We start from the raw sequence: 25,950 nt of genomic DNA, 5'->3' as shown, positions 1-25,950 counted from the left end.
CCACTGGCAAGTGTCCCCTGGAAGCCAACACAGCCCTCAGATTGCATAAGGCTCCCCACTCCTTTGGTACAGTCGCCAAAGGAATCTTCCAAGCTATTTACTAGCATAGACTGGCATAATTCCATCTAAGTTAGTACACTCCTTTTTACAGCTGCAAAGACCTTGAAGCTATGAATGTAGCATTGCATGAGTACAATCCGCTCTCAGTTTATTTTTTAGGAGGTGGACTCTCCAGGACAGAATAAAAAAACAGGGGTATTCCCTCTGCCCAGTGATTTCATATAAAGTTTTCATCTGTGTTAACCAGCCACGTCTTTAAAATATGGGGTGTTTTCCTCTGTCCTTTTCTTTGGAAAAAGGTCTGTACCCTTTAAGCAGTTAAAAAACAACAACCCCATGCTGGCATCCTTCCAAAGTCAGTGGTAACTTCCTTATAGACTCCATTCAGCCATAAAGGTCAAACAGCACATTTCCCTAGTTACAGTAACTTCTAGATAAGATCACAGATCATTCAGGCAGATGGGCATGGAGTACCGAAAAAGGCACATGTCAAACATAAATGTATGACAGAATATGTCTGCTTTTTCAAATTTTTTGCCCTGAAGTGCATGGATTTGAATTCGTTTCATAGTCTCTATGCTTCATATTTTTTTTATTTACAATAAAACAAAACAAGTGGGTTTCAGTATTTTTAGGAAGTGTGTGAATTATATCGCTACTATGTTGTATTGACCAGGACGTTCAAAAATAAATCCCACCGCACTCAGCGGGGCTTCATTCCTACTTGCAATGCGTTTCGGATCACGTCCTCAAAATACCTTTTCCTAGGAAGGTCTTATCTTGAGGAACTTTGGGCAAAGATTGACCTCTTTCCAAATTGTTCAGGAAACATGTGGCAGTTACTGGGCTGGCCCACCTGTGAGCTGAGGCGACCGTCTCAGGTGGCTGGATCCACAGGGGCAGCAGATCTGGCCTCTAATGACTGCATCTTTTTTTTTTTTTTTATATAATATTTTTATTTTCCATTTAAACACAATACAGCGAACATAAACATACAAAAAAAAAACAGAAAACAAAACAAAAAACATGTATCATTTCATATCCTAATTTCATATCCCATCTTCCCCGACTTCCTCATGCTTCCCCTTTCTGTATTCCAAATTCTTATTGATTGTTCAGCAAATCTTCCCTTATTTTAATTTAAATTTAGACTATTCTTCCTTATTCTCCTTGTCTTAACCATTACTAATAGTAACCATTTACTTTCCAGTCCAACATCATTCTAACTTTCATTAACTTTGTAATATTTCTTTAAATAGTCCTTGAATTTTTTCCATTCTTCTTGCGCTGCTTCTCTTCCCTGGTTTCGGATTCTGCTCGTCATTTCTGCCAAGCCCATATAGTCTATCACCTTCATCTGCCATTCTTCCAGTGTGGGTAGTTCTTGCGTCTTCCAGTACTTCGCAATGAGTATTCTAGCTGCTGTTGTAGCATACATAAAGAAAGTTATATCCGTCTTTAACACCCCTTGGCCGACAATACCCAAGAGAAAGGCCTCTGGTTTCTTGGTGAAAGTATATTTAAATACCTTTTTAAGTTCATTATAGATCATTTCCCAGAATGCCTTAATCTTCGGGCAAGTCCACCAAAGATGAAAAAATGTACCTTCAGTTTCTTTACATTTCCAACATTTGTTATCAGGCACATGGTAAATCTTTGCAAGCTTGACTGGGGTTATGTACCACCTATATATCATTTTCATAATGTTTTCTCTTAAGGCATTACATGCCGTAAATTTTATCCCGGTGGTCCACAACTTTTCCCAATCAGCAAACAAGATATTATGACCAATGTCCTGAGCCCATTTAATCATGACCGATTTAACCGTTTCATCTTGTGTATTCCATTTCAGCAGCAGATTGTACATTTTGGACAAATTCTTAGTACTGGGTTCTAACAGTTCTGTCTCCAATTTTGATTTTTCCACCTGGAAGCCAATTTTACTGTCCAGTTTAAACGCTTCATTTATTTGATGGTAGTGGAACCAGTCTCTCACCTTCCCTTTTAATTTCTCAAAACTCTGCAATCTCAATTTGTCCCCTTCCTTTTCCAAAATTTCCCAGTATCTTGGCCACTTGGACTCCATATTTAACTTTTTAACTGCCTTAGCTTCCATTGGCGACAGCCACCTTGGAGTCTTATTTTCCAGCAAGTCTTTATATCTGTCCCAGACATTTAGTAGTGCTTTTCTGACAATATGATTTTTAAAACTTTTATGTGCTTTAACCTTGTCATACCACAAATATGCATGCCACCCAAAAATGTTATTAAAACCTTCCAAATCCAAAATGTCTGTGTTTTCAAGAAGTAGCCATTCTTTCAGCCAGCAGAAAGCTGCCGCTTCATAGTAAAGTTTAAAGTCTGGCAGGGCAAACCCCCCTCTTTCCTTTGAATCCGTTAGTATCTTAAATTTAATTCTGGGCTTTTTGCCCTGCCAGACAAATTTAGATATGTCTTTTTGCCACCTCTTGAAACAATCCATTTTATCAATTATTTGCAATGCTTGGAACAAAAACAACATTCTTGGCAATACATTCATCTTTATAGCTGCAATACGGCCTAACAAGGAAAGCTTTAAGTTGGACCAAATCTCCAAATCTTTTTTCACTTCTCTCCAAGTTTTTTCATAATTATCTTTAAACAAATTCACATTTTTAGCTGTCATATTTATACCCAAATATTTCACTTTTTTAACCACAGTTAACCCTGTCTCATTCTGGAACCTTTCCTTTTCTATCTGTGTCAAATTTTTCTCCAAAACCTTTGTCTTAGACTTATTCAGTTTAAATCCTGCCATTTGACCAAACTCTTGAATTATTTCCAAAACTCTTTTCGTGCTAGCTTCTGGCTCTTGCAATGTAAGTACTAAGTCATCTGCAAATGCTCTCAGTTTATATTGTTTAGCTCCGACCTGAATCCCTTTAACCAACTGGTCCCTCCTAATCATATTAAGCAAAACCTCCAGGACCGATATAAAAAGTAATGGGGAGATAGGGCACCCCTGACGTGTCCCTTTTTCAATCTTGAACTCTTCTGTAACCACATTATTTACAATTAGTTTGGCTTTCTGTTCAGAATATATTGCACCTATACCATTCTCAAACCCTTGGCCTACCCCCATCCCCCGGAGGTTCTTCAACATAAAACTCCAAGAAATGTTGTCAAAGGCTTTCTCGGCATCCACAAATATCAAAACAGCTTTAGTATTTATGTTCACTTCCAGCTTTTCCAAAATGTCAATTATATTCCTTACATTGTTCGACAAATGCCTTTTTGGGAGAAAGCCCGCTTGGTCCCCATGAATCTCCTCCATCAAAACTCTTTTCAGTCTTTTTGCTAAAATATCAGCAAAGATTTTGTAATCCACATTCAATAACGAGATGGGTCGGTAGTTTTTAAGTTGGGTCTTTTCAGTCTCTGTATTTGGTATAAGTGTAATGTAGGCCTCTCTCCACGTATCGGGTGCCCTTTTCCCCTCCATAATCTCATTGCAGACTTCCTTCAAAGGTTGTATCAACCCTTCCTTCAAAACTTTGTAGTATTTGGAAGTCAGTCCATCCGGTCCAGGGGATTTGCCCAGCGTCATGCCTTGAATGGCATCTTCTATTTCTTGTGCTGATATCTCCTGGTTCAATATTATCTTACTTTCTTGCGAAACCTTTTTCAGCCCATTTTCCTCGAGGAACTGTTGTATGTCCATTTCTTTTTGCGGCCCTTGTGTGTAAAGTTGTCTAAAGTAGTTCTGAAAACAATTCCTAATTTCCGCTGGGTTGCTTATGTTTTTTCCTTCCACTTCTATATTTGTTACCGTGTTGAGTTTTTGTCTCTTCTTTATTTGCCAAGCCAGTAACTTGCCACATTTATCAGCAGATTCAAAGGTCTTTTGTCTCATTTGTTTAATTTTCCACTCTAATTCTTGATTCATCAGTTCCATATATTGTGTTTGATGAAATTTGATTTCTCTTAGAATCTCTTGGGATTTTGGCTTCGATCTTAATTGTTTTTCCCCTTCTTTTATCTTTTCCAAAATTCTCTCCTTTTTCTCATTTTGCTTTCTCTTCTTTAAAGTATTTTGCTGAATCAAAAACCCTCTCATCACGGCTTTACTTGCGTCCCATACTATTCTTTTTTCTACTTCAGACCTTAAGTTGATTTCAAAGTAGTCTTTCAAGGTTTTTTGGGCCTTCTTGCAGATCTCCTCATCTCTAAATAAGGTGTCATTCATTCTCCATCTGAAGGAACCAGTTGTTGTTTGCCTCATCACCATCTTTACAGCATTATGGTCGGAGAAAGTTTTTGGGCAGATTTCTACTTTTTTTATGTTCGGAGCCATACTGCTAGTCACCCAGATTTGGTCAATCCTTGTCCATGTCATTTTGGCTTCAGAAAAGAAGGTTCCCTCTCTTTCTAATGGGTGTTTTGTTCTCCAAATATCAATCAAGTCCATATTGTCAGTCATTTCAAAAAAAGTCTTTGGTAGTCTTCCATCTTTTGTTATTACCTGTCTTTGTGCCTTGTCCATATTTGTTGAAACCACTCCATTCATATCTCCCATCAAAATTAAGTTGTAATCCATATGGTCCATCAAAATTTCATGCAACTTCTTAAAAAATTCAGCTTTCCCTTCGTTTGGTGCATAGATTCCCACTATCAAATACTTCTCTCCTTGAGATTGAATTTCAATTGCCAAATATCTTCCTTGATCATCTTTAAAGATTTGTTTCGGTTGCAATTTTTCTTTTGCATAGATCACCACTCCTCTCTTTTTTACTCTGTCTGAAGATATAAATTCCTGTCCCAGTCTTTTATTTATTAATAATTTTCTGTGTGTTCTTGTCACGTGGGTCTCTTGTAGGCAAATCAAGTCCAATTGGTCTTTCTTTAAGACATGAAATATACTTTTTCTCTTCCTGGGAATATTTAAGCCGTTACAATTCCAGGTTAGAAGTTGCAGAGCCATGATGGGATTATTCACTCCTTCCTCCTACAGCTCCCTGTTTTTGTTCCTCGTCTGTCGGTGGTACCGTGTTCGTGTCCAGTGATGGATGCCCTTGTCCTGGAAATGTCTCTTTCTGTAGGTCTTCTTCGTGTTCTCCCAAGAACTTGTCTTTATCACTTACAGTCTTTATTCTTCTCTTCTTTCCCTTATATTTAAAAGACAAGCCTTGGGGAAATTCCCACCTGAATGGTATGTAGTTCTTCTTCAGCAGTGTCACCAGGTCCTTATAATGTCCTCTTGCGTCCAAGATACTCTTAGGGATGTCTTTAAAAATCTCAATAAAAGAGTCTTCAATTCGAAGGGCTGTTTGGTAGTGCAGGTTCAATATTTTATCTCGCTCCTCCTTTGATCTTAAAGTAATAAGACAATCTCTGGGTCGATTTCTCTTCTGTCTTATTCCCAATCTAAATGCACTTTCTATCTTAAAGTCCTCTTTCTTCAGCTCCTGCTTCCAAAAATCAGAAAATTCTTTTGTCAAATAATCCACCAAGTTCTCTCCTTCCTTTTCCGGCACAAGTCTGATCCTCAGGTTCCTCTCCTTGCGTTGCATATCCTGCATAGAGAGTGCCAGTTCATATTCATCCAATTTCTTGTAAACTGGTGGAAATTTTTCCTCCGCAGCAGTTGCAATTTCCTTAGCTTCCTCAGCTATCTTTCGTGTTATAGATGAATCTTCCAATAATTTCCCAATTGCTTCTGCATTTGAGTTCACTTTATTCCCTAGGTCAGTTATACTTTTAGTATTTAGGTCAATTTTCCCAGAGATTTCTTCAATTTTTTTATTTGTTTCAGCAACTTGTACTTTAGTTTCAGCAACTTGCAATTTAGTCTCCGCACCTTGCTTTTTTAGTTCCTCCAAAGAGTCATTTATCTTCTCCAATACCTTAGCAAATGATTCTTCTGTAGACATTGCTTTCACTTTTGGCCTTGCAGCCACTATAGTTCCAGAGGCTCCTGTTACAGAAGCCCTTCTTTGCATGAAAGTGTCAATTTTATATTGTCTGCCAGATCTCAAGGTTGTTTCTTGTAACTCCCCTTTCTCTTTACCATCTGCCATAACAAAGTCTTTTAGTCAAGGTCATTCCCAGACTTTGAAACTCACAAACAAAGTTCTCAAGTTTTAAACTCCACTTGTTGCTGAAACAATTTGTAGGTCCTCTAGAGGGCGTAGAGTCAGTTCTATGCTTCTCAAAATAATCCCACACTCTTCAAAAAAGAAGGAATAAAAGTTTCCTAGTCCCTTTCAATTTTTCTTTCCTTTTTCAAGGGGATCCCAGTCAATAGTGTCCTGTAAGTAACTTTGTAATACCACAGAAACAGTGTTTCAAATTGGGAGTAACCAAAGTCAATTTAAGATACTTTTTAGCTTCTTATAGCAACAGTCCTTAGCCGGTTCCTTTTCTCCGGCAGTCCGATCCCAGGTTAAAGAGCAGCGATACTTAATCCAATTCTTTTAAATTGGCAGGGAAACACTTTTAAAATCTTCTTTCCCCCCCTCCTGCCTTCGGGGGGGGGGGGGAGTTCTTTGCTTTGGTGGTGGATTTCTTAAATCCCGCAAGTTTCCTCTCAAGCAGTTACAGCTAGAGTGCCTTTCGCTTTGATCTTGCTACAGAACGGAAAGCAGACTTCCTTTTTAGTGCTTATCCGTCTCGGTGCCCAATTTATTTATTTTAGAGTCCAATTTATACTTTAGCAGTCAATCCTACTCACGGATAGTTGTTCTTTTAATCCAATTTCACGGGAAGAAGTCAGCGCTCTCCGCTAATGGCGACGCGGCTTCGCTTCGCAGGCTGGGTGAAGACGACTCTCAGCACCGCTCCAAGACCCCTCCGCTGCTCCGGAGCCTTTAAAAAGGCTATTTCGCAGCGTCGGGGGGGGCGCAAAGGTGCCCGCCGAGTCTCCAGTTCACAGGCAACGCGCCTGTGATTTTTAGGGGTCCCCGCTTCGCCGTAGCTGACAGGACCCGAACCCACGAAGCAGATCTCTCCCGGAGCTCCGGTTGAGATCCGCCATTAAGCGCCGGCGCTAACCGGAAGTCTAATGACTGCATCACCCATGGCTGCCACGGTGGCAGCGAGAGCTATGCCATGTGACTTGGAAGCCGTCTCTGCTCTGTCTCTGTGGCTGCCCTTCATAATGCCGTCTCTGCAGCAGCCTCTTGGCAAATAGGAGGCGCTTCTGGTCTCCTCCCACTATTGTTCCCGATGTAGACCTTTATTTTGCCCTTGTTCCTGATGTAGTTCTTCACTGGTGGAGGCTCTCCCCTTTTGTGGTTCCCATCAGGTGCCAAAATGTCTTGGGCTGCTCCCAGTGGCGTAGCGTGGGTTGTCAGCACCCGGGGCAAGGCAAGTAATTTGCACCCCCTAACCCATGGATTTGCGCCCCCTAACCCATGGATTTGCGCCCCCTAACCCTAACCCCCAGATGTTGCGCCCGGTGCGGCCGGCCCCCCTGCACCCTCCACGCTACGCCACTGGCTGCTCCTGGGCAGTTGTAAAGGTGTGCAAGGACTCAGAATGACTTGTGTCCTACCTGTTAATTGTGTGAGCAAGATGCACCTGAAACAACAGATACTTGGGCTTATTGGGTTGTTCTGGATTTTATTTTGATTATGTATTTTGTGGTTTTATATTGTGGTTTTTATCCTGCGGCTATAGGGTGGTATACAAATTTACTAAACAAACAAACAAACAAACAAACAAACAGGCAATAGAGATATCCTTGCTCTTGTAAGTGAAAGTCAAAAATGGAAGTGAAAATGGAAATGACTCACCACTGCCTAGACTGATTGGGATACATTTTCTACACAAAGGAGTCTGTTATAGCCTTTGCCTCGGGTATACATTGAGCTGGTTCAGATGATCATATCACAAATTTACAAGCTGAGATTTGAAAAGAAAAAAAAAAGTTTGCCTTCTTCACTCCTCCTTTTTTGTGAGACACAATTAAATTGGGAAGTTTCAAAATAACCATAGTTTCCCATTTGATCTGAACTGAGAAACTGTGGCTGCCAACTTCAGAACAAGCCAGAAGTTTGTTCAATATTCTGGCTTGTTTTGAAGCTATTAACCAGAATTTCTAAGTTTGGACAAAATGGGAAACTGTGGTTGGTTAATTTCCTGGTTATGTCATGGTTTGCTCAGAGGGAAGGAACAAAGCGGAGATGAGCACAGGTGAAAGGCTCATTCATATCTTAGCTTGTTAAGCAGTCATCTGATCTAACTCATTGCAATGCAGTTGTACACCATTGGTCATAAAATACTTGTAAGTTAGACTCTTGCCTCAGTGTTCTGAGAAAGCATAAACTCTTCTCCTGACAAGGGCAGGTGTCCTCTGGACTTGCCTCTCATGCTTTTTGATTACATAGTGGCTGTCACAATGGGGATTTTGGCATTTATTTGATTAGCTTTTCAACATGATGATAATTGAGCTAATCTCAAAGTAAACTTATTCCTCTCTACCCCTTTCCCACATCTGTTGTGGGCTTCTGCTTATTGTATTGGGGAAAGTAAACTGAAAGATATTTTTAAAACAATTTGATTATTTGTGTAGGGAATATCCACTGGGCCAGGGTCCAGTAATTTCCATCTTTCATTGGTTGGGGACAAACATAATGCACTCAAATGCTGCTTAGAAAGTTTCACATGATATTTAGGCAAATTAAGATAAGCTAACAAGCAAATCACCTGTGTACAGTCGCCTTCGCCTTAATGTGAGTCAGGGTTTAACACACCCACCCACCCCACCCACCCCCTATAACCAGAATGAGACAGACAGTAGATCAGTAGAAATGAAAAGATAAACAGTTACCCAAGCCAATAAAAATCCCACCCCTTAGTTCCACTTCCTTGACCAATTTGAGCCTCAGTGGCCAGATTCAGCCCCTGACTTGTGCAAGAAGGGCTGGGAAAAACTCCATACCCTCCAATATTTCTCCAATGAAAATAGGGACATCCTATCGTCATCATCATCATCATCATCATCATCACCATCCCTCCCATCTGACTGGGTTGCCCCAGCCACTCTGGATGGCTTCCAACATACATAAAAACATAATAAACTATTCAACATAAAAAGAAACTTCCCTATACAGGGCTGCCTTCAGATGTCTTCTAAAGGTTGTATAGTTGCTTATCTCCTTGGCCTCCAACATTTCTCTGATGAAAATGGGGGTGTCCTAAGGAAAAATGGGACATTCCAGGATCAAATCAAAATCTGGGACTGTCCTTGGACAATAGGTACACTTGGAGGTCTGAGACTCCTGTCCAAGAACCTGGTGACCCACTGCCAGATAGCAAATACACCGTAGTGAGTTAGATGGACAGTGGTCTGACTTGGTCCAGCATCATGCAGCTTCTAGTGTTCCTGATCATGGCTCTCTTGCGCCATGTCTCGCCTGATGCTCAGCTCAGTTGTTCTGGAGCAAGACTTTATTTGGACATTTCTGTCCTGCTCTCCATCCTAAGATCTCAGGACGGGGTACAATTATTCATTCCTTGGCTTCCAGGATTCTGTCAGTGGTGAGACTGGAAACAACCTCTTGGGCTTTCACCTTCCCCCTTACAATGGTCATCTTCCTTCAGGCAATGGTAAAGAAGGTATTGAGAACACTAGGAGGATCCAAGGTTCAAACAGATAGGATCCCAATTCACTGATTTCTGCTGATGGAGAGAGAAGTCTGAGGCTTACTTCCAGTTTGGCCAGGAGTCAGTAAGTAATGAGCCTACCTTAAATTCCAAGTTCACATAGTGTGATTGTGCTAGTCCCCTAAATGTTCCCCTGGCACCTCTTTCTCAAAGCCCAGGAAGCCTCTGCCCACCTTAGGGAGGGAGGTGCAATGCTCACACTCATGACATCGGGACCTTGTGACATCACACGTGCGACATCCCCTCCCCCATCATCCTTGCAAGCTGGTGCCTCTGGCCCCAACTGTTCCCCTATGAAAAATTCCACTGCACACCACTGCTGAATGGGGATGGGTGGATAGTGTTGAAGGTTTTGGGGGATATGTGGCCCTCCAGATCTTGCAGAACTACAACTTCCATCATCCCTTGGCCATCAGCCATGCTCGCTAGGGCTGATGGGAGTTGTAGTCCAGCAACATCCTGAAGGCCAAAAGCAGGCTTCCTCAACCTCAACCTCAGTCCTCCAGATGTTTTGAGACTACAATTCCCATCATCCCACTGGTCCTGTTAGCTAGGGATCATGGGAGTTGTAGGCCAAAAACATCTGGAGGGCTGAGGTTGAGGAAGCCTGGCCAAAAGCTCCCCATTCCTGGTCTACAGCTTGCCATTTGCCAAGTTAGGTGCCTGAAGTACAAGATGCGGTACTTTTCCAGAGGCCTAAATGCCATTTTGTGTGGCTTGCTTAATGTTTCTTCACCTGACAATTATTGCAAGGCATTAATCTTAGACTTCAAGAGAAACTCTACAGTGGATGGTTGCCAATGCAAATACTCTTTAATTCCTTGAGCAAGCGGAGACACCCTTTTATTAGGTGTTTAAACAGCTTTCTAAGGCAATTACAACTCTTTTTTGGGGGGGGAGGGAAGTGCTTACAATTAAATTATAGTATACAGAATCTGCATGCTGAAACCTACTCATCTGTGTTGTGTGGTCTCCGACTTGGCATCATAACTACACACAAGGTTAGATCCTTAGACAGTTATAAATTACTTTCATGCCCTTACCTTACAATTATCAAAACAGCGAAGCTTTCTTTCACGCACTAGGCTATTATCACACAGCTATAATTCACTTGAGATAGAAACGGTTGTTGGTTCCATCTTCTGCCCATCAGATATGGGAAAGGTGGTAGGGAAAGGGGTGTTGCGCTGCCTTACCATGGAAGGAGTCATGGTTTATCTCCCCAGGAACCAAGCCCGTCCCTGCAATTATTGCAGGACCCACTTAAAAGCATTGTATCATCTGCACTGCTGGATGCCCAGATTCATTATGCTTAAAAGCAAATGGTCCACCTACTTTCTCATAGCCTTCTGTGCCAAGATGACATTCCACTTGAGGTGAGTCCAGGGCTGGATTTAGGTTTGATGAGGCCCTAAGCTACTGAAGGTAATGGGGCTCTATATGTCCAGCTGTCCTTTGTCAACAACAAATTCTTGCTGGTTTTTGTGTTGAATATATGCTATATGGTAATTTATGGACCTAATATGTATCTAAAGCCATTTGCACATAACAAATAGGAGCCTACACAACACAAAACACTGTTGCTGTATGTAGGTTTTATTTTATTTGTTTTTTATCTTATATTTTGGAAATGTACATCCAGTTTTTTCCTTTAATTTTTTTGGGGGCCCCCAAGAGAGTGGGGCCCTAAGCTATAGCTTGTTTCTCTTATATGTAAATCCGGCACTGGGTGAGTCTCCCGATCCCTTGTTGCCAGATATCTAAAAACATTATGACCCTGCTTTTCAGTTTTCAAGGCAGCATCCAAATTAGTAAAACTACAGTCCAATTGCAACTATCGAAACTATAAAACAACAGAAAGCATTAGTCAGAAGCCATAAGTGTGCTTCACCTTGGCCAGTTCTAAAGTCTTCATTCATGGGTAAAGTTGGTGCATCAGCCTAACTTGAGCAAAGGCAACCCTCATTTGATACCTGGGCTTCCAAAGTCGCCCTCCTTGCTAAATAGTGTGAAATCCTTAAAATCATTTTCCCAGCTGGCTCACTGTAGAATACACAGCTCTCTTCCCTAACGTAAACAACTGTGCATTTCTTTCTAGTTTGTGCAAGTAGTTCCAAGGAACTCGAAACCGCTTTCCATTGTCCGATAATGAATTCAGTATTCAAGCACAAATATGAGGCCTATTGTTTGGTGGCATAGCGTGACATAAATATTTGTTTTGATCGGGTGCTTAGCTAGAAAAGAATGACTTGCAAAAGCCTTGTTGTCAAGACATGGCACTCTTCAGGGATAATTCTTGAAAACAGCATGGTTGTGATGAGGAGGATTAATCATGGCAGTGATTTGTGCCTGAGAATCTTCCCATGGCTGTGGCAGCTGCAGCTCTGAGGAAATCTTAATTAAATTATGGTCATGGATATCATGAGCTGATATGACTGAATGATTTGGTCTAGTGCTTCTGCAAAGCTATCTTTTCCCAGGACTCATATCAGCAAGAAAAAAAGAAAAAAAGGTCAAATAACGTTGAATTATGTGTGTGTCATAAGCATTCATGTAATCATGACTGCTACTTTTAATTATTGTACTTATAGTTCTATTACAGGGGCGCGGGTGGTGCTGTGGGTTAAACCACAGAGCCCAGGACTTGCCAATCAGAAGGTCGGCGGTTCAAATCCCCGCGACGGGGTGAGCTCCTGTTGCTCGGTCCCTGCTCCTGCCAACCTAGCAGTTCGAAAGCACGTCAAAGTGCAAGTAGATAAATAGGTACCGCTCCAGTGGGAAGGTAAACAGCGTTTCCGTCCGCTGCTCTGGTTCACCAGAAGTGGCTTAGTCATGCTGGCCACATGACCCAGAAGCTGTATGCCGGCGCCTCGGCCAATAAAGCGAGATGAGCACCGCAACCCCAGAGTCGGTCACGACTGGACCTAACGGTCAGGGGTCCCTTTACCTTTAGTTCTATTACTGTATATTGGATTTCTGTTTCTTTTGTGAGTTGCATTGGGTATTTATTTGAACCGGAGAGTCGGGTTGAAGTATATAATAATATATAATGAAATAACAACAACAATAATCTCAACTCTCAAAATTGGCTGCCATATTCAGAGAGCTTCCTAACAACAAGCTCAGAAACTAAGAAAGCTAAGTACTTTGACTGTTGCCAGAGTATTTCAGAGCTGCAAGTATGGTCCATTATCTGTTATGGTTTTTGAAGCTGAGTGCTCGCCTATTGCTGAACAAAGGGAAAGAGATTCCTAATATTTATGTAAGATCTATGTGTAGAGTGTTGTGGTGTAGAGAAGAGAATTCATGCCACCTCAAAGTGCACCTTACAAAGTGTTTTCAAGCAGCAAACGTTTTATTATTATTATTGGAATGATGCCAAAGTGGAATGCCTTGTGTTGTAGAAAATTGAGAGTGATACACTGTGAACAAAGAGTCACAATACTTATGAAGCTGAAAATTGAAAAAAAGAAATGTTGCCTGGTGATTTCAATTCCATCTTGCCATTTTACAGCATCCTAAATAGGGACACATTGGGTTGAATGCCCTGGTGCAATAAAACCTATTTGACTGCATTGTACAACTGCAGGAGAAGGTAAAATAATAAGTACCTGGGTAGAAAAACTGTATCTTCCTGAAACCTTTTGTCTTATTGCTCTAATTTCTATGGGAAGCCTTCTGTTAGAAGCAGATATTGTCATTCTACATCTCTGAGCATTCTACTCGTAATCTTATATACTAATAGGGAATTCATTTCCTCAAGTGCCAATGCTTATACAGCCAGCAAATATTCATAATAAGAGAACTGTGCAAATTGCAGAGATCAAGTGGTTAAAGAGGAGAACAGTAGGAGTGTACAAGATTACCCAGGTGGATACAGGAGTAGATGATCTCCCATATTCTGGAGTCAGTGGATTGAATCTGGCGAAAGACATTTCTAAATCTCATTATATTTCTTAATTGGCATATCAAGGCCAAGACGTCTGTGTCACCAACAACTGCATTACGAACTACCTTTGTTAATTATGCAATTTTCACTGTCGACATGCTTTCTGCATTTAATTTTCCTCAGACCTCATTGCTTACAATCCACTCCTAACCTGCCACTCCCCTGACCTCTGATCGATTACATCACGGCTGCTTACTGAGAAGGAGAGGAGGGAGGCGGCTGCATAGTTGGCAAGGTGCGAATGCCCTGGCAGGAGCACCAAACTGGCTCTGGTGGAGAGCTTGCACCACTCTGACCTCATAGTTGCATCACCCTTCCCACTCTGCCTCTGATAGGCAACAAGAGGTCAGGTGGGCGCCAACCCCCACCATGCTGTCCACTACTGCCTTATATAAAAGATTTGTACCTGAGAAGACAAATCAGGCTCTCACTGGGCTATTTCTTGCCTGACATCATGATGGGCCTGTTGGCGATGTTTTTATCAAATCTATCAGCCACTACCGGTAAGTAACAAGGGCTATGCATACAGGTTATTTATTTATTTGGATATGTCTGTCCCACAGTACTAATACATAGCAAGTTTTGCTACTGCGTTTACCAGCTGAGCAATGAAATTCTATTTGCATTTAACCTGATATAGCCTTTTTATAGACTCTGTAATAATATTTATCTTGCTGAGAGAGAAAGCTGTATAGGTAGGTTGGCTCTTTGAAATATTTAAGGTGTTCTCCATCAGCTACCTTTGCACTCCTTATCTTGGCAATTTCTCCTTTATCAAATATTTACGTTGTCAACATGCCCCTCCTTGTCTAAATACAAGTATCTCCTTTGAATGGGTGATACAACATTGCACTTACCTTATTTCAGCTAGTTTGACTTTAAGCCAAATTCAGCTGGCCCTTCTCTGGTGAATAGGAGGAGAATTATAGGAATGGTGTCATATCTATCAGCTGGTGCATATGAGGCAGCAAGCCATATTGGGTTACTATTTTGCTCTGTGCTTGAGACCTAGATTTAGAAACTTACTGTAAGCCAATTTTAAAACTTTTTTCTTTATTACCTATATGCTGCTCACACACAGAAGCAGCCAGGGCACTCAAAGAAGGCAATGGCAAGATTCCCCCAGTACACAACTCTGCATAGGCAGCGTCCTCCTTGTTGAGATTTCCATTCCACCTTAAGGAGCAGACGTGTGGAACTGTTGCGTGTCACATGTCTGTTTACATTCCAGCACAGCTTGCTGGGAACTTTCGTTGTGTGTATAGCTTTTGCTTTTAGCTGTTCTCTCTGAGAAGACGGAGAGAGAGAGACGACATGTTTCTTTGTCCTGATTTATGATTGATAAATCTGTAGTTGTAGTATGCTTTCACAAGCCTCAAGCCTATTCTGTGTGTACAGTTCAATCTGCTGATAGTGTGCCCTGGCTTTGAAGCCCGGGTCGCGGATTTACATCGGAGCAGAGGCCAATGAGTCTTCACAGCAAGATGGCTGGAAGGAGACAGCCCAGCTGGGCCTAGCCAGCTGGCCTTGCGGCCCTCTGCATGTTGACACTCCAGAGCAGCCGTGGCACAGAGGAAAGGGGGCTTTCATTCTTCTCCCATGCCCTTTTCCCAAAGGAATTCATGCTCCCAGGCTTATTAGTTGCGGACAGGAAAATATACAGCTACTTCGGTTCCTGTCCTGCCTCCTCACTTCATGGCTAAGAGCAGAGTCTGGGTGGATCTGGGAGTGATGTCTATTGAAGAGACGTCATCACAAAGTGACAACCTAAATCCCACCCCTCCTCACCCCTAGCACTGTGGCTCCAATTCAAATCACCTCTGAACCAGCTTGTTGCCCAAGAAAAATATCATGTTAGTATATCCCATCACAGAACTTTTGTACCATGCCAAGTGTAGCCCTCAATCATGCAACATCTTTTTTTAAAAAAATTCAATTTTCAAAATTATCCCAGATTTCTCACGACGCTGCTAATAAAGCCATTGCTAAAAATGACTGGATTTTTCTTTTTCTGATTTTGTTTATTTACCGTATTTTTCGCTCTATAAGACACACCAGACCACAAGACGCACCTAGTTTTTGGAGGAGGAAAACAAGAAAAAAAATATTCTGAATCTCAGAAGCCAGAACAGCAAGAGGGATCGCTGCGCAGTGAAAGCAGCAATCCCTCTTGCTGTTTTGGCTTCTGGGATAGCTGCACAGCCTGCATAAGATGCACACACATTTCCCCTTACTTTTTAGGAGGGAAAAAGTGAGTCTCATAGAGCAAAAAATAAGGTACTTACTTAAGTCTGGGTGCTTGGCTTTTGTTTCTTCTTATCGCAAACATGGTGAAAAGAAGAAGGAAACAACGTCTGCTCACGTGAACAACAAGAATAGCCCATCAATCCTAATTTAAACGGGCACATTAATCTAAGCAGTCCATCTGTCCAAATAGATAGCCAAACGAGCAGATGATAACAAGATTATATGTTCAAATGCAGAAAGGGGAGTAAGATATTCAGATCTTTGATGGTGAGCATTTTATCTTTCTCTTCCTCTTTTTGTTCTGAAGGTCTTGGGACGGAAACCAGAACTTCGTGAGGGTGATGATAACGATGATGAGGCTGCCGATGTTACCAACAGGAAAAGTGCCAAACTCTACATGGTATGAGCAGAATTGCCAGCTTGGTGCAGGGCTGTTTCTGAACAGAACCCTGTTTCAACTTTCGAAGTCATGACAATATGTGTTTGTTTGTTTTTTAATTACTTGAATGCAGATTTGTAGCTGATCTAAATGTGAATGTCCTGCATCCTTAGGTATCAGACGCCAGTGGATCCATGAAGGTTTCGATTGTTGCAGAGGAGAATCCTTTCTTGAGGGCAATGCTTTTGTCTGAAGAGTGCTTTATACTGGATCACGGAGTAGCTAGGAAGATATTTGTGTGGAAAGGTATGTGGCAAATCTCTTTGCTTCTCTTTTAACATTACAGTATTATTATTTACTATTATAATCAACAAAGGCTTCTGGGAGTTTCGCTCTCCTTTTGCCATTGTAATTTTTCCTTCTGCTTTGTTTTAACAAGGTAAAAATGCTAATCCAAGTGAGAGAAAAGCAGCCATGAAATCGGCTGAAGAATTCATTCAGCAAATGAATTATCCTGCCAACACTCAGGTATACCTCTGCAAGGAACAACCGTACTTTCCGTTTTTCCCCAAGTAAACCCCCACAGGTGACTAAGGTCACTTCCAGATGACCTGTTTGTCTGTTGTTCATCCTAATTTGTTTCCAGGGAGGCTAGATGATGTTGCTTCAATTGATACCTCACACTTTCGGGTGCGTTTTCCTTCCACTTTTCTTGTTGCAAAAGGTGTGGTTTTCCAGGGGTCGGTGGGGAGCATTTTTGTTGTGCAAAAGCACCAATTCAAATTGAATTGTGCAACCTGAATTTGCTGGTATGTGGATAAATCACACCAGAAAACAGTGGCAGTCTGAAACTACCCTGAGTATAGTTTATATAAGGCCAGCCACTGGTATTATTATTATTATTATTATTAGAATTTATATACCGCCCTATACCCAGAGGTCTCAGGGTGGTTCACATAAAAGGATCACAGTATATAAAATTAAAATAAGAGCAACAACCCAATAATGCCCCCCCAAAAGAGTTACATTTTAAAAGGGTATGGGATGTTGATCACGTCAACCAAAGGCCTGGTTAAAAAGGAACGTTTTTGCCTGGCACCTAAAGGTGTATAATGAAGGCACCAGGCGAACTTCCCTGGGGAGAGCATTCCACAGACGGGGAGCCACTGCAAAGAAGGCCTATTCTTGTGTTGCCACCCTCCGGACCTCTTGAGGAGGAGGCACACAAAGAAGGGCCTCAGAAGATGATCTCAGTGTCTGGGTAGACTCATATGGATAGAGGCGGTCCTTGAGGAATTGTGGTCCTGAGCTATTTAAGGCTTTATAGGTCAAAACCAGCACTTTGAATTGGGCCCGGAAACTAATTGGTAGCCAGTGCAGTCTGACCAGAATCGGTGTAATATGCTCAAACTGCCTTGCTCGGGTGAGCAACCTGGTATAGGGGGCTGAGGTAGAAATGATGAGGCCAGTCTAGGAACACTCTCACTTAAGAGTTCAAGTAGACTCCCCCTTCTGATATGGCAGCATGTTAAGGAAATATACCATTGTGAAAAAGTGGCAAAACTGTAAACTGGGGAGGGGGAACCTGCAGCTTTCCAGAAGTTGCAGGACTGTCATGATCCTTAATCACTGGCCATACTTGTGAGCCCTTGCTCCTGCCTGGCATATATTTAGAGATTGGGTTAACTGGCGACTGTTTTGCTTCTCCCATACATTAGCACACAGCGGGTACTCTAGGAAGGAAGGAGAGCTGTCAGTTATAGGCTTTCCAACCCTTTGCTTCTTGGTTTCAGATTCAGGTTCTTCCAGAAGGAGGTGAAACACCGATCTTCAAGCAGTTCTTTAGAGACTGGAAAGATAAGGATCAAAGCGATGGCTTCGGAAAAGTGTACGTCACAGAGAGAGTGGCGAGGATTGAGCAAGTTGAGTTTGATGCCACCAAGCTGCACGAGTCTCCGCAGATGGCAGCCCAGCACAACATGGTGGATGACGGCTCTGGGAAAGTGGAGGTGTTTATTGACATCTAGCTCCCGGGTTTCTCTTTTAGCTGCTGTTCTGCTTTACGGTTGTAGTTTTGCAGCACAGTCGTACCCTGGATCCCAAACACCTTGGTACTCAGACATTTTGGCTCCCGAACGCTGCAAACACGGAAGTGAGTATTCCGGTTTGCAAACGTTCTTTGGAACCCGAACATCCAACAGGGCTTCCGCGGCATCCGATTGGCTGCAGGAGCTTCCTGCAGCCAGTTGGAAGCCTCGCTTTGGTTTCCAAACGTTTTGGAAGTCGAACAGACTTCCGGAATGGATTCCGTTCAACTTCCAAGGTACGACTGAACTTTGCACCTATTTCCCCCACTCCCATACAAATACATCTAGTACATGGTTTTATGGGGGTGGGGGGACTAGATTGTATATGTGACATACAATTGAGTCTGAGAACTACCTGGAATCCGAACCCTGTAAATGGGGGAAGGGGTCGTCTGAATGCAGAATCCACTGCAGGTGTGGAGAGGTTCTTTTATGACTTCTGCTTTTAGCATTGTTACAAAAGTTGGGTGCCTCCCCCCAATCTTTGCTGAGCAGTAGCAAGAGTCCAGGGCATTCCAGGCACTCACCCCGGGGTCTGTGCTCCTTTGGAGAATCAAGACACAGAGGAGTATGTTGTAGCTTTAAGAAATATGCTTTGTTCACCTGTTTACACCTTCAGTTTGCATGGGAGGGGGTAGTCCAGATCCTACAGCATGGTCATTTCAAGACAGGCTTGGACCCCACATCAGTGCAGCCCTGGAGCCCAAGGCATCTCTCCCAGCAGGCCTGCAGCCAACCTGCCCAAGATGGATCCCAGTCTCTCTTCTTCTTCCTTCTACACAGCAACCTTTGCCAAAGACTCCCTTTTCCTGTCACCTCACAACCTTCCAAACACTCAGTCTCTGTTCACACCTCAGGGCAATGGGGAAAGGACAGTTCTTTTCTATTGCCTGTGGCCTTGTGTTGTTTCCTAAATGGGCCTTGCTCGGCCAGGTCGTTTTGCATACACAACCTAGGAATTCCTCTGCAGCTGGTATTTCTCCTTTCATACCCCAAATAATCAAAATCCTACCATTTATTGATTTCTAGAGGGTACCCAAAAATATAACAGTATTATACTGGAGCCTACTATACTTACATTTAGGGGGATTAATGTGGCTCAGTGGTAGAGTATCTTCTTTGCCTGCAGAAGGTCTCAGGTTCAATCCCTGATAACGATAATTGATTGTGATGCCTAATAGTGATAGAATACATCTCATGGCCTTTTGGACCTACTGTTTACATGGGAATTGATTGCAGTGCATGAAAGCTTCAGCTACAATAAATCAGATTAGTGTTTCTGCTGCAACTAACACAGCTAACCAACACTCTTGAATCTGTCACCTTATCAAAATGCTCTGTTTTGAGAATTCTGCAAATGCTCTTCCCCCGTGACATCTTTCATGTCTTAGATTTGGCGCGTCGAAAGCAATGGCAGAATCCCTGTGGAACCTCAGAGCTATGGGCAGTTTTATGGCGGAGATTGCTACATCATACTGTACACCTATCCCAAAGGACAGATAATCTACACATGGTATGCTTAACGGAAGCCATGCTGCTTCTTAGCTTACAGTACTGTTGTTTTTATCCTCGATGCGTTGCAAGGAGCCTCTCTGAAAACCAGTATCCCCTTTGGCGTCCGCAAGATGTTTTGGTGCCAGGAGCAAAAGGCAAAAAGATCCCTCCTCCATTCCATAACTGGAAGCTGATTGGACTGGCAGCTGAAACATCCTCTCTCCCCCCCCCGAACCTGCCACCTGAAGGAGCCGCCTCACTCTGCCTGATAACATTGTGCCTGCATCAGGCCTTCAGAATCGGACTGAGTTGTGCTTTAAATAGCTAAATCTGCAATAGGGACATGCCAACTTTGGCTTATGGGAAGAGTGCTCCTGCCTCAAACCGTGGGGCATAACCCAGTTCTACATTCTAGAGCGAAACCTGAAGGATTTTTGGGATAGATGAGCGATCACCTAATCCATGATCTCTTCAGGTCCCACATGCTCCATACTTAATACTGCCCTATCAATAACCTCCCTGAATCTTTTGGATGGGGTCGGCTACTAATTTTGGGGGTAAGCTTTGCAGTTCCGAAGGCAATTGCAGGTTCTCCCAGCTGGTCACCTCTGCCACTCCCCTGTGCTTTGACTCCTATAGTCAGGAGCTTCACGTTTCAAAGGGGACTTGTGTTTTAACTGCGTTTTCTCCATCCACAGGCAAGGAGCTCATGCCACCCTAGATGAGTTAACTACTTCAGCATTCTTGACAGTTCAGCTCGACCGGTCACTAGACGGGCACGCAGTCCAGGTTAGTGCCTTCCTGATAAACCTGAAAATATTGATGGTGCAAACAGGAGGTCACACAAGCAACTTGAAAGCTACATTCTATTTCTTGCATACAGCGGTTCTCAACCTGTGGGTCCCCAGATGTTGTTGGACTACAACTCCCATCATCCCTGAGCTCTGGCCTTGCTAGCTAGGGGTGATGGGAGTTGCAGTCCAACAACATCTGGGGACCCACAGGTTGAGAAAGGCTGGAAGCCCATGCTCCCTATTGTCCTCCAAATGATTTAAGGGCAACTATCTGTGAGCGGGGAAGACACACACACACCCTGTACTTGCGGGAGCTCCTGTGTCTTTGGAAACCCTAGAAAAGCGGAGTATGGGAGGCTTTGCCATTGCAGGTTGTGACTTGTGGACACATGGAGGGAGATTGAGATGCCCACTTCTGTGTGTTCCCCCTTCATTGCATATTTAGTTAAGCCCTATTCAAAAACAGGATCACAATTAAGGCTGGGGCGGGAAGAGAAATTCCATTAAGTTCCCATGTAAAGTCGGACCTAATTTGCACTTTCTGAAACAATAATGAGAAGTAAAATACAGTTAGCCTTCAACGACACAGTTCTGCAGCCAAGTAATATAAACAAAAGTGCATTTGCTAGTGTAGAAGGTTAACATAGTTGCTTATATTAGTGAAAAGAACATGCGGAAATGCGTTATATTAACAGAAGCTGCTTTGCAAAAATGTGTATATTAGGCAAAATTGCATACAGAAAGGTGTCAGGAGAAATCCACAGTGCTGATGAGTTTTTTAGGAGGGCTTTTTGGAAAAACAAAATAGCAAACTCATGTGGAAATGTGGAGAACTGAGCTTCACACTGGGAAAAATGAGAACCTGAGAGACACCAAAACTGACCTTCCATCCTTAATCACAATACACTCGTGGTGCAACTATATTTTTTGTCACTAGATGGCACTGCAGGCTACATTACAATAAAAGGAGGCTCTTGAAATATTGTTTATCTTTGTAAGTAGTCCTGCACCATGTTTCCCTGGGAGTCTTTGCTGGACCTGTAAATGATTGCCTTCTCCGTTGCACAGGCAATTCGTGGTGTGTGAAGTTGGTTTCATTTGGCCAACTCCTCCCTTGATCACACCTGTACATCCCACTGTCAGAGCAGCCTCAATTGCAACCACCTGCAAGGAGCGCAGGACGAAAAATTGGCTTCCAAGTCCTGCACGGGTTGTGGGGAGATAGAAGGAAGAACTTCCTGCAGTCTGTGGACATCTGAACAGTTTCTATTGATCTGAACAATTACCAAGTTGCACTGAGAGGGAACGCTGCACTACAGAATGTTGACTAAATTGTGGAGGGCGCCAATGAGGTTGTGACTGACATGGATTAATGTCTGCCTCTGTGCAGGCTGAAATGCCTATTGTGGTGGGTTTGGAGATTCCAGTCCCTTCCCCCCTTCTCGCCTGTGAGGAAGGTGCGTTCCTGATCTCCTGCCCCTGCTATCCTGTTCAGCCGCTAGGGCAGATCTGTTCCTTTTGTGAGCAGTCAGTCCAAACACTGTCTGCCCACTCCTGCAGCATTGGACTATCTGGTACCTGAGTGGGAGGATTCATGGTCCTACTTTTAAAAGACATCTAAAGGCAGCTTTGTTTAGGGAAGTTTTTAATGTTTAAACCTGTATTGTGTTTTCAATATTTGATTGGGAGCCGCCCAGAGTGGCTGGGGAAACCCAGCCAGATGGGCGGAGTATAAATAATAAATTATTATTATTAGATAATGCACCCCAAAGATCAATTGATAATGCATTCCAGGGATCAGTTGTAAGAAAGAGCTCTTCTCGCTTCCTTCTTTAACGGCAGCCTTCTTGATAACCGGCCTGGTTGGTGCATTTCCATTCCCAGATGGCTTTATGCTCCTTGCCTTTCTCCCAGCTCCAGGCAGGTACACAAACAGGGCTTCCTGCTTCCTGCTGCATTTAAATGCAAATCTCAAATCTGAACCAAACTCACACGCACACACCAGAATGTTATATGAGGAATATTTAGATTGCAATGGCATGCTGCATTTCTGCTTCCGTGAGAGGCAGGTTTAGAACGCCACGGCTGCACACACACACTGCAGTCACGTAAGCTTGAATTATTCAAGAGAAACGTGCCACTCTTCATTCTTGCCAACTTCCAGTGAAGCATCTGTTGGCCAGGGCAGGCCAGGGCAGCAGGCAGCCTCGTAAAAATCTGTTTCTGTGCTGTTCCCTTCAAACGTCGCTGCAGATCAGAGTCAGCCAAGGCAAGGAGCCCCTGCACTTGTTGAGTTTGTTCAAAGACAAACCGCTCATTGTTTACAAGGACGGGACATCCAAGAAAGGCGGACAGAAGCCTGCAGCTCCAACACGCTTGTTCCAAATCCGCAGGAACCTAGCATCCATCACCAGGATTGTCGAGGTAAGAAATAGGCGTTCGGAAACCTGTTCTCCGTGTAGCAAGATGAAACGGACACCAAATTCCAGAGCCGGGGACAAGCTAGATGTAATGGTAGCAGACACGTGTGTCTGCATGCAGATATGCCCCAGTCAGGTAGAAAGGTGTGATAAGACCCTAGCAAGCTGTTTTATATTGAGAGAGGTCCATCTAGCTCAGTGCTGAATACATTGATTCCGTATGTATGCAATCAAAGCAGCTCTCCCCTCTCGATTTTCATAGCATGGGGAATCTCCAGATTTGGGGAAGAGATAGGGTAAAGTAGCAGTCGTCGTAGGAGAATGCCATATGAGGGGGGAATTAAAACGGGCACGAGGGGTTCACAATCCACATGAAACCAAGGTATGGATGGGCCAAAGCAGCACCTCTCCAGGGCTTCAGAAAAGAGACATCCTTGACCCTCTGGAGCAGATTCAGGGAGTCCTGTTGTGCTACTGGGCATTCTTGCAGTGTCTTCCATTTGTGCAACCATTCAGCTGAATGGCCCTGTATACTGATTTCAGGTCCCACACATAAATGTTTGCTGACTAGGTTGTATCATTGCCGCACTGAAACTGGATTATATTGAAGCTCGTATGTATTTTTCAGTGTTATCCAGATCCAACTTTTATGAGTCAGTTGAAAGTCCTGCCAAAAGCACTTTCCTAAAAAGTTGTTGTTGTTTATTTTGCTGGGTGGGAATGGAGATGTGTGTACAGCAAAACCTTCCTTTCACTGCTAGTTTATTTTTAACGTCATAATTAGGACTCTCTCTTTGTGTTGGCCTTTTAAGAGCTTGCATCTTGAGTGGCACCTGTGAAGTCAGAGGGATTGTTCTGGGCATAAATTAATGTTGCAAACTGCAAAAATGGGAAAGAAATAAAAAAGAAGAAGCAGGAGACTGATGCAATCTCACTCCTGTCTCAGGTTGATGCGGATGCCACTTCGCTGAATTCCAATGATGTTTTTGTTTTGAAACTGCCAAGTAATGCTGGGTATACCTGGATTGGGAAAGGAGCAAGCAGAGAAGAAGAGAAGGGGGCACAGTATGTAGCTGGTGTCCTCAAGTGCCAAACCTCAAGGATTGAAGAAGGCCAGGAACCAGGTGAGCACAACTCTACAATTCTAGCGTTCTATTATTTGATGCAGGAATTGTCCACAGTCCTTGACATTTGGAAAAATGGCTTCCTAATATTACTGGCCGTATCAGTGGTGTAACGTGGGTTGCCAGTGCCCAGGGCCATATGGAGGAGGAGGTGGGTGGGAGGGAAACGGACAGAGTATGCACACACTTTCAACTGCCTAACAGCGTCTGCATCATCCAGGAGATTGCAGCTGCAAATATAAGAAGAGTCGTTCCGTTGTCTGGAGAGGTCACTTCCTGGCTTGCATGGAGGAGCCCCATGATGGAAGCACAGCTGTATTGAGGCAGCACTCAGTGTTGAAATTTTACACCCCTAACAATCTTGTTTCCTCAACACTTGTTCGCAGGGCATTTCACCAAGGAAGTGTTTTTGTTGTATCTTCCAGAGCCATTTTGGAGTGCCCTTGGTGGAAAGAAAGAATACCAGACATCGGCACAGTTACTGACTGAGTCTGAAGACCATCCTCCACGTCTTTATGGCTGTTCTAATAAGACCGGCAGGTTTATAGTAAGTATATGGCAGATAATTTCTGCTCTGTCCCTTGATTGCTATGGTCATTCCATCTCTGGGTCTTAAATGAGATTACTCACATCCTTTGCAGAGCAAGGAAGAACATCATTTGCAGGGCATAGAGCAAATTTATCATAACATGGAGGGCTCAGACGTAGGCTGCCTTATAGTTGATCATATTTCGGAGGAATGCTGCCCCACGCACTGACAATCCTGCCATTCTGTCTTTTATTTTTTCCCTTTTCATTTCTTTCTGGCCAGTGTTTTTCTCCATGTCCACTGAGCCACTAAGCAGTATATATATATTTATTTGTAATATACTGTGGCTCAAAAGCTTTGTCAAAGAGAGTTGAAAAACCTCCAGGTATATAGCTGTGCTATGTTTGGAGTTCGATACATTCCTTTTGCCTTGAGAAATGTAATAGGTGTGAAAACAGAAGGGTCTTTTAAGAATTCTGAGTAGTCAAGCCCAGAATAAGCAAAGAAGATATTGATTAACTGAGTCAACACTGGTGGATAAAAATGTAGGTCACACAAAGGATCTTCATGAGGCATGGATTAAAACATTTTTTCCAAGGAAAGCTTTGTTGAATCTCTCCCTTTCTCTCTTTCCATACATACAAACATACATATACACAGTGCTTTTTTCTCCGGGGACACAGGGGTATGCATACCCCTAAACATTTTGTGAATCTTTGTACTTTTGTCCATTTACTGTATTTATTTTTCCCGATTTGAACTATAAAATGGTGATTTTCTTGTGTCAAAATGAGAGTACCCCTAAACATTTTTTAGAAAAAAGCACTGCATATACATACATATAATTTTTAAAAAAGTAGAAGAGACATTTTCCAGGACCACTTTTCATAATACAAATATCGATAACCAATAACATTAATTAAATAAAAATAAGACAGAGAGATTCTTATCTGCTCATTGCTTCACCTAAATGTCTAATAAATCATGGCTCCTTGTGTCCATCAAGTGTATCTGGACTCTGAAGGAAGCAACTGACTTATAGGCTCTATATACTTGCATACTAAGCTGGTACTCCATTGAGATCTTCCAATTTTGCTATATAATTAAGTTAGAACAAAACACAGGAAGCTTTGAGGAAGAACATATTAATGCAACAAAGCTTGGCTTGATTATGAAAACACATACTTTCTGCAGTGTAAGAGGGCTTACATTTTGTTTCAAA

General features: G+C 42.7%; 1 protein-coding gene across 1 annotated transcript in view; it reads left to right on the top strand.

Moving 5' to 3' along the window:
• Positions 1–25,950, top strand: part of SCIN (scinderin) — a 49,169-nt gene that overhangs the window by 13,875 nt on the left and 9,344 nt on the right. Inside the window, exons 5-13 of the mRNA XM_083578616.1 lie at positions 16,209–16,301; positions 16,454–16,586; positions 16,720–16,808; positions 18,074–18,289; positions 19,759–19,880; positions 20,560–20,650; positions 22,909–23,079; positions 24,022–24,199; positions 24,625–24,746. Of these exons, the coding sequence (XP_083434742.1) occupies positions 16,209–16,301; positions 16,454–16,586; positions 16,720–16,808; positions 18,074–18,289; positions 19,759–19,880; positions 20,560–20,650; positions 22,909–23,079; positions 24,022–24,199; positions 24,625–24,746 (1,215 nt within the window). The remainder of the gene's footprint in view (positions 1–16,208; positions 16,302–16,453; positions 16,587–16,719; positions 16,809–18,073; positions 18,290–19,758; positions 19,881–20,559; positions 20,651–22,908; positions 23,080–24,021; positions 24,200–24,624; positions 24,747–25,950) is intronic.

This window comes from Podarcis filfolensis (assembly GCF_964270895.1).
Source record: "Podarcis filfolensis genome assembly, chromosome: 12".
Lineage (NCBI taxonomy): Eukaryota > Metazoa > Chordata > Lepidosauria > Squamata > Lacertidae > Podarcis > Podarcis filfolensis.
The sequence above is the reverse complement of the archived record's forward strand: the minus strand, read 5'-3'. Positions and strand labels throughout refer to the sequence as shown.